The 8,493-nt window shown below is 38.1% G+C and overlaps 2 protein-coding genes across 2 annotated transcripts; one reads left to right on the top strand and one right to left on the bottom strand.

Moving 5' to 3' along the window:
- Positions 1–2,356: 2,356 nt before the first annotated feature.
- Positions 2,357–6,528, top strand: LOC137498360 (uncharacterized). Its single transcript, XM_068225807.1, has 3 exons — positions 2,357–2,595; positions 2,908–3,049; positions 5,260–6,528. The coding sequence occupies exons 1-3, from the start codon at positions 2,524–2,526 to the stop codon at positions 6,003–6,005; spliced, it is 960 nt and encodes a 319-aa protein (XP_068081908.1). The 5' UTR covers positions 2,357–2,523; the 3' UTR covers positions 6,006–6,528.
- On the bottom strand, positions 3,274–7,417 carry LOC137498359 (uncharacterized). Its single transcript, XM_068225806.1, has 2 exons — positions 7,109–7,417; positions 3,274–4,609 (listed from the first exon to the last, which is right to left on the bottom strand). Exons 1-2 carry the CDS (start codon positions 7,408–7,410, stop codon positions 3,691–3,693), a joined length of 1,221 nt encoding a protein of 406 aa, XP_068081907.1. The 5' UTR covers positions 7,411–7,417; the 3' UTR covers positions 3,274–3,690.
- Positions 7,418–8,493: the final 1,076 nt, after the last annotated feature.

Genomic DNA, 8,493 nt, shown 5'->3' with positions numbered 1-8,493 from the left:
TCATAGCCAAACCCGTGTAGCAAAAGTAGGCATTTCTTATCTCACATCCACACAACCGGTCTGCATGCTTATACGATGTGCGATTTACTTTTGCAAGGATTCTGAACCTGTGCAATATTTAAATCGGGTTTCGGAGGTCCTAGCCTTTTCAGTTCAGTTCTAATCTACTGTCAAAAGAAAAACGTCCGTTCTTGAAAATAGCGTCCACAGAGTTTATTTGAGGTGCGGAGGAGGTGCTGGGGTGGCGGCCGTGGTTAACAAAAGGATCTCTTTCGGCATTTGCCATAGTGCAGGAGAATGGAAAACCACAGAAGACCATTTTCAGGACAACCGGCAGTGGGGACCAGCCCATGCGCCTCCCAAATACAGAACTGCCAGGCTAGTTGAGCCGAAGCCCACTCTGCTCGGAGTGCGTCCAGATCTTTTAGCCATACACCATTTCATTTTCAGTCGGCAATACCTGCGACGAATCGTATAGAGCAGCGGTTCTCAAACTATTTTGTGATTGTACCACTCACTCATGGATAAAATTCAGTGTACCCCAACGAAAAATCCCTAAATGATAGGTTTAAAACATGAGTACCTGGCACGTTAATTGATTATAAACCATTCGTTTAAATACACATTGTAAATAATACGATATTGTGAAATGTAATACAGTTTTATAACATTTCACAAGAAATTTAAGAGTTTGTGTCTATATCAAGTATAATGCAACGATAATAAAGTTAAACAGGTTACCCTGTTTGTTTGAAAGTTTCACAACACGCTAGATTTTAGCCTCAATATCAATATAATATATATACCGAGCTCGATAGCTGCAGTCACTAAAGTGCAGCCACTATCCAGTATTCAGGAGATAGTGGGTCTGAACCCTACTGTTAGCAGCCCTGAAGATGGTTTTCCGTGGTTTCCCATTTCCACACCAGGCGAATGCTGGGGCTGTACCTTAATTCACAAGTTACTTTACGTCGCACCGACACAGATAGGTCTTATGGCGACGATGGGATAGGAAAGGGCTAGGAGCGGGAAGGAACCAGCCGTGGCCTTAATTGAACCGATTATTTCAGAACGCAGTCATGTGCCAAAAAGTGAAAAAATGAGTTAATGGCAGAATATGTTACTAAGAAGATATACGCACATTTTGGTGCTGAAAACAATCAAGAAACATCCTGCTATTATGGTCAGGCATTACGTTGTATTTCGTATTTAGTTCAGAAACCAGCTTGGCTGGTTTCTGCAGTAAACTGCTGGTACATTTTGTAATGTGCCGCACCTTGCCGGCTGCTCTGAATCCAGAATAGCTAGCTGTTCAGCTGTTCATATTGTCATTGTTGTGTTTCTGGAATCCCATGTTCGTAGTTTTGTGAACAACTGTTTGAAAAAGTGTTTCTTTGGTTTAGTGCAGTGTTTTTATAATCGTAGTTGTACTGGGTTTATACCCGGTAGCTTTCAAGGAAAGAAGCAGTGGGCCAAGGGAATGGGGCGTAAAGGCACGATAAGTTTGCCAGATAACAATTTATTATATAAATGGAAGCTTGCGTTACTTCGGTATACAATATTTAACAACACCAGGGACATGTCCCAATTTAAAGTACCATTCTAAAAGAATTTAAATACATGTGACCAGCACAATTTACTGATTAGTATAATATTCGTTAGAAACCGGGGCCTAGCCCTGTAAACAATACATCATTTACTTTACAAACACCCAACTTAGGGTCTCCTGGTATCCCAGATTCCTCAATAGTACCAAAAGGTTCTAGATCATACCAGTATAATCTTTAACTTAGAAAACTACGCAAGAGCGTTTACCACAAAAGTATCGTACATAACAGCAAGAATTTTAAACACATAATACTTGCTCAATACATCATAGCCTTCTGGTACCCTCTCGTACTCAGTAATTACACACATTTACCGAAACTCTTTTAAACTTCTGAGACCAAAATGGTTTACGCTAATACAAATTTAAAAACATTGTTTAAAAGTAATCTGTCCCATACATAAGGACAACATGGCAAAAGGAAACACAGGTCTTAAGACCCTAAAGTACCTCCATCATACATACTATATTTTTAGCGAAAACTTGCCCGGGGCGAGAACCCATTAAAACCTTACGTAAACTAGAGCTTTAACATGAAATTCTTTAAGATTGCGATCCGCTTCCTCAACTTTCATAACGCGCTACACAAGGGGGTAACTCTCTAAGGTCTTACCTCCACGTCTGGTGAGTCCTCGGTTCGAGGCCGCAGCGGGACCGGCTGCAAATGTGCAGCGAGCGAGTAAAGGTAATCGCCCACTACACCGCGCCGCGCCGCGCAGCGCAGCCGAGAAGAAATTTCCGTGGTCTGCTTCTTGTGAAATGAAATGGCTTAACGCCCACTGCAGGGAGCCGCGCCCCGCCGCGCGGAGCAAGCTTGTGGAATTTCCGCGCCAGAAGCCCCCAGGTTTCTGGAACGGAACTTTTTCCTTTCGGCGCGCTTGCCTGGGCGAGGGTAGAAGGATGGAATAACGGAAAGAATGTGGTTTCGTGCCGTTTCGGCGGTCCTCGGGAGTCCTCGACTAGTGCCAGCATGCTCGTACCTTCACGCGGTTAGTGGTATTGTGCACTGTACGCCTTTCTGTTATCTTGTCTGTGTTTCTGTTGTCTTCTGAGTTGTGTTTCCTCTTCTGTCCTGTTCTCATCGTTCATTGTGGTAAGTAAAATCATGCATAACCAAATTGAGCTAGAATTCAACAAAATCAACATCGAGCCGGATGTTTTCATGTGGTTTTTATATTGTAAATTTAATTAGAATATAATTTAAAAATGTAAACGTGTTAGTTCTCCAACAAACTCCTCAGTCACGTTTATTAAGTTAAGTAAAACAAATTTAAGGTTTTCATTTCGTTTTTTAAATTCAGGTTTTCAGAATGAATGAAGAAGGATTGCTGCTTTTGGTGAAGGAATATCCCCATCTGTACGATCCCTCTCATCCCAAGTACCACGATAATCTGGCAAAGGACAATTCGTGGGATGAAATCAGCAAGGAAATGGGCCTCAGTGGTAAGTATATTTATTTCCAATTGACAAGCACGTTAAAGCTATTATAAAATAAAATAATATTAAAACTTTTCATTACCCAGTACAGTGAACAAGAATTTTAAAAAAATGACATATCAAATACATACAGCCATTAAATTCTAAGGACACCATAATTAACGCTCAGCCTTCTATCCATCAGCAAAACGTGTTGGAAGGAAAGTAGTAGCGTAAAAGCAAAAGCCGCTACAAAATTGTACTACGTGACAAGAAAACAATGATCCTATACCAAAAGAAAGAGTAAACGAAAGGAGTTAAAAGATAAACAGATGTAGTGCAACCTGAAAAAGACATCAGATTTAAACATTATAAATATGTTTAACAATTGATCACATTTTTGTTTTCTTATTACTTAAGAAACTTATTGTTTGTTATAATAATTATTACCTCACATATTCATTGCCATATCCTATGCATTTCATGATTATGTTTCCGGTCAGGCAATTGTTCATCAAAACAAATATATAGAGATTAAAAACGATAACTTAGGTTCATTATGATGAAAAGTCTAAAATTATACTACTTAGTTAATGTAAAACGTTTACTAATAATTGTAGGCTATCATGTTAAGTTCTCAACGAGGACAATACGTTAAGAATTAATTTTTATTCGTTAGTGTTCCTTCGGCCAACATTTATCATTCTTTCTTGCCATTCAACCGATCCTGCATGGGAGCTGAAATAGTCCTTAAATCTGTCCCTGATCCGAAGAGCTGATCCTGTGTACGTCCCTCCAGTGCCTCTCAAATCTTGAAGCGCAGGTGTAGCTTCTTCTATAAGTTCTGCAAGCAGATTTGGATGATCTTCGCGTAAGAAATTATGAAGCACGCAGGTTGCCAAAACAAATTTCGTCATATGTTCTGGCGAAACTTGCATTTTCCTCTGATATATTCTGAACTTCTTAGATAAAATGCCAAATGAATCCTCGCAGGTATTTCTAGCTCTGCTGTGTCGGTAATTGTATATTCTCTTCTCCGTGTTTCTTTTTGATTCATCACCGGGATAAGGCCTCATCAAGTTCCGTTGCAGAGGAAATGCTTCATCTGCAACAATAACATGAGGCATGAGCTCATTCGTTCCAGGTAGAATTTTATCCGGAGGAAAGTCCAATTTGTTCTGCTGAAGTTTTCTTCCGAAAATACTATTAGAAAATATTCCCCCATCGCTATTTTTTCCCAAAGCCCCTACATCTACCATCACAAACTTATAATTGGCATCGACTAGAGCTAGAAGCACAATGGAGAAGCTTTTTTTGTAATTGTAGAACAATGACCCACTGTTGGCTGGCTTGTCAAACACCACATGTTTCCCGTCCATTGCTCCCACACAGTTCGGGAAATTCCATCTTTCTCGGAACTCTAGTTCATTTCTCTCCCAGATTTCTTTGTCTGGTTGAGGCATGAAAATAGGAACCAACTTTGTCCACACAGCGTCACACACATCGTACACAATCCTCCTGACGCTTGTCTCTCCAAGTCTGTAGCTAAATGCAAGTGTTCTGAAAGAGTTCCCGGTAGCAAGAAATCTGAAAAGAAAAAGTAAATAAATAAATACATAAATAAATAAATAAAATAAATAAATAAATATTATTGCTTCTTGCCTAATTCTTTGCGTTTGTTAAATGATCACAAATTTTAATTCATCTCTGATCTGATTACTTTCTTTCTCCAGCTAACAAGAAATAATTTGATAATATTAAATGCCCTGTCATTTTGATCAAAAGCCTGTAATTTAGTTGTGAAATCCCTAAACTGAAAGGATACAATTTTCTGACTGGTAAAATATTCGGAGAGATCCTGCACGTCTCTTAACATCTCAAAATTTAGTACAATTTCGCTTTGAGCCATTGATGGTTACGTGTTTCTCTTAATTTCTAGTGGACGAAATAAATATGATATACTCAGTTTTGCTTCCTACGTCACGATGAAGAGAACTGCTCAAGACCGTGGGATGTGGCTACAGCGACAAGGCTTAGCCTTTAGATAATTGATTTGAATTCATTGATTGATTGATTGATTGCTTTTATATTTCAATAATGATATAAACATTTAAGAAATTATTTAAACTTTTATGCATAGTTAGATAATTAACTTATTTATTTATTTATTTATTTATTTATTTATTTATTTATTTATTTATTTATTTATTTATATTACATCTTTTTTTTACTTTCAGCTGATGAGTGCAGAGCCAAATGGAAGTCCCTGCGGGAATGTTATCGGAAGGCTTTAAGAAAAAGACAACCAAAATCTGGACAAGCAGCCAAGAAAATCAACCCTTGGCGCCTCGAGGCACAAATGGAGTTCATCAGGCCCTTCATCACAATGCAGAGAAGCCAGGTGAGCAATGTAGGAACTCCATCCGATGACGATGAACAAACAGATATTTCTGAGGTTCAGGAAGAATCTCAGAATGTCGACTCGGGTTCCTCACATACAACTGAAGATACTCAGAAAAATGACAAACGACCAGGATTGTGGAGTGGCAAGAGAAAGAAAACTGCGCCTTTAACACCTTCGGCTGCTATTTTTAAAGAGTTTGTTGAGTTGAAGAAATCGCGACAATCTTCTCTGGGGCAAGAGGGTGACCATCTCCGCAAATACTTTCAAAGTGTAGAAGAGACAGTAAGAACATTTCCACCACAGTTACAAGTAAAAATTAAAAGTCAGATTTCCACCATCATTCATCAGGCAGAATTTGAAGCAATCAATATGCAGTCATTTCCAGCACCAAATTTTATCCATCCCGAAATTCCTGTCCAGTATCGATTTCCACCAAGTTTGACTTCTTCCAGTATCCTTACACACACTCAAGCAGGTTCACAGATCCCAATCTCACCAACACCAGGCCATATTCAGGCACCCCAGTTCAATCAAAATCACCAGACGAATGATGACAACCACCCAGTGAACGACAATTAAAGTGTAAACCATTTCGCTACTCTCCATGAGCTGTAACTACATACCGCCTCCCACAAAATTATTGAGACATCTGCTTTTGTTATAAGATGTTATTAGAGCAACAATGATATGTTCATGGTATCTGTCTCTGTGATTCAGATTTGCTTTCATTTCTCAGTGTAGCAAATACGTTCAATTTAACAACTTGAATTTCTATTTAGTAATGTTTTTTTATAACTATGTTCCTTTGCTTTAGATTTGCATTAAATAATACTGTATATTAGGTTTTCAAACCTAAACTGCTGAGTAACAATGGCTTTGTTATGTTGTAAGTGGTTCTCTGTGCTTCAGATTTGTAGTACGGTAATTTTAGTGTGTAGCAAATACATTCCATCTGAACAAATTGTCTGTGCTTTAGATTTGCACTAATTTCTTAGTGTTGCGAAACATTCCAATTTAAGTCCTAAACTGATATTATATTTTGTGTTAGTCTTTGTCACGTATTTCTGTAAATATCTGTCTCTAGCAAATAAATTGCATTTTAAAACAATTTAATGAACGTTTTTGTGTCTATTTTTTTGGAAAGGGCGTAGTTGCACGATTTTCTTTTGCGCATATCTTCCGGACAAACATTTTTACAATTATTTCAGAGAGTGGAACATGTTCCATAAAAGTATGTTAGTAAAAAAATCCATTTTAAAAAAGTATATTAAAAATTCAGCCTTTGGGGAAGTTTTATTTAGTTTCCCAACTAACTTTTGTTCACCTACGCCTTTTGAAAAAAACACTGAATCAATGATTTTATATTTTATTTCCTCCAGAACCTGTATAGTCTTAAAATGATTTAGTGCTTTACCTTAGGATGGAAATTTTCAGCAGCTCTGTGATAATTTCATACTATTTAATCTGATGCAATTGTATAATCTATTATCATCTTTAGCCCTAAAGTAACTTCGGATAAAATAGGCTTTTGTGTATCGGACAACAAAATAAATAAATAAATAAAAACCTTTTCGATACGCTACATTGAATTATCAGTAACTACTATTACTGTAGCTATATTGTGTTACTCTGTTTGTACGAGAAAATATGAAATTAAAATATAAATGAATCAAATAACTTACCTGAGGCATACAGCAAGTCTTTCTTCACATGGTACAGCTCGGCGAAAGGTGGTATTTTCTCGCTCTACACACGGCTTAACTAGGTTCAATAGTTCATAGAATTTTTCTTGGGACATACGAAAGTAGTGGAAAAATTTACTTCGGTCCTTTAGTAGATCAGGAAATAAATGGTGAAACTCTCCGTACGTTTCCCTTTTCTCATAAATGTTGTGGACCCAAACTTTTCTTTCGCGTTTTTCTTCTTCCTCATTTGCAAGTAGCGCAACTGCAAATAATAAATCCTCCTCGGAACTGGAACTCATCTTTCTGTGTGAGCTGCACTTCCCCAACTGGAGAGAGGCGGCGCGGTGAGGTGTGCTGTATGGGCGAAGTCTCGGAAAATGACCCGTGGAATGTTCCACAAGCTTGTTCCGCGCGGCGCGGCGCGGTTCCCTGCAGTGGGCGATTACCTTAAGTCAGTCAGAATCACCGGCAAGGTCCAGCGAGCGCTCGCCTGCCCAGCAGGGAGAGGCGCGCGCACACCCAAAGGGGAGGGGAGTTTTCTCACCAGATCGTGAAGGCAAGAGGACGATAGCCAACATAAGATAGAAAATACCCCAGGACGGGAAGAAACTTCCCTTTATCCTGGGACCATGAGGGAATGAGGACAACGTTTTATTTAAGGAAAGGGCAATGCAAAAACATAATACAATATAACATGTATAAATAACACCTGAATTAAAACAGCTTGCAAGCACAATTACACATAAATAAAAATAAGACGAGGAGTAGAACGAAAATTTTCTTCACGGTACAGTAGTGATATGTCTGAAAGTTCAGAAGACGAACCTGTATCTAAAATGAAACGAGGGGTGATAGACAAACAAACTCACATGCGTAATATTATTCGGATTGCAAGGGTGAAAGGAGAAGGTTATATTTCTTACTCAGGCAAGGAAATAACTGGTCTGAGCCTTACATTATTCTTTGTTATTGTTTGTTTTAGTTGCCCATCAATATCAAGAAGACACGTGACCTAAATCCCTTAAAACCTTACCTGATGGGATATGAACACTTATGACAGCATTTTACAATGGCCTACTACAGAGACAGTATGTGCTGTAGAGTTTATTTATGAGGATTGATTACCTCCTGTCATTACTGATTTCATCCTTTTAATAATTATATTTGTATCAGCAATGTAGTCTAAACATATTAAAATATTTTCTATTTCCACAAATAAGGGTTTTAATGACAAAATCCTTTCAAAATTCAAGAATCATCCCATAAAAATATGTTTGCAACACTTGTTTATTTCAGAAACCAGTTAAGTAGAAATTTTTTGGAATTTTTTGCAGCAAAGTTAATGAGCACAAAATATTTTTCCTTAGATAGAAAGTATTAAA

This window comes from Anabrus simplex, chromosome 2 (genome assembly GCF_040414725.1).
Source record: "Anabrus simplex isolate iqAnaSimp1 chromosome 2, ASM4041472v1, whole genome shotgun sequence".
In the NCBI taxonomy this organism is placed as follows: Eukaryota; Metazoa; Arthropoda; class Insecta; order Orthoptera; family Tettigoniidae; genus Anabrus; species Anabrus simplex.
The sequence above is the reverse complement of the archived record's forward strand: the minus strand, read 5'-3'. Positions and strand labels throughout refer to the sequence as shown.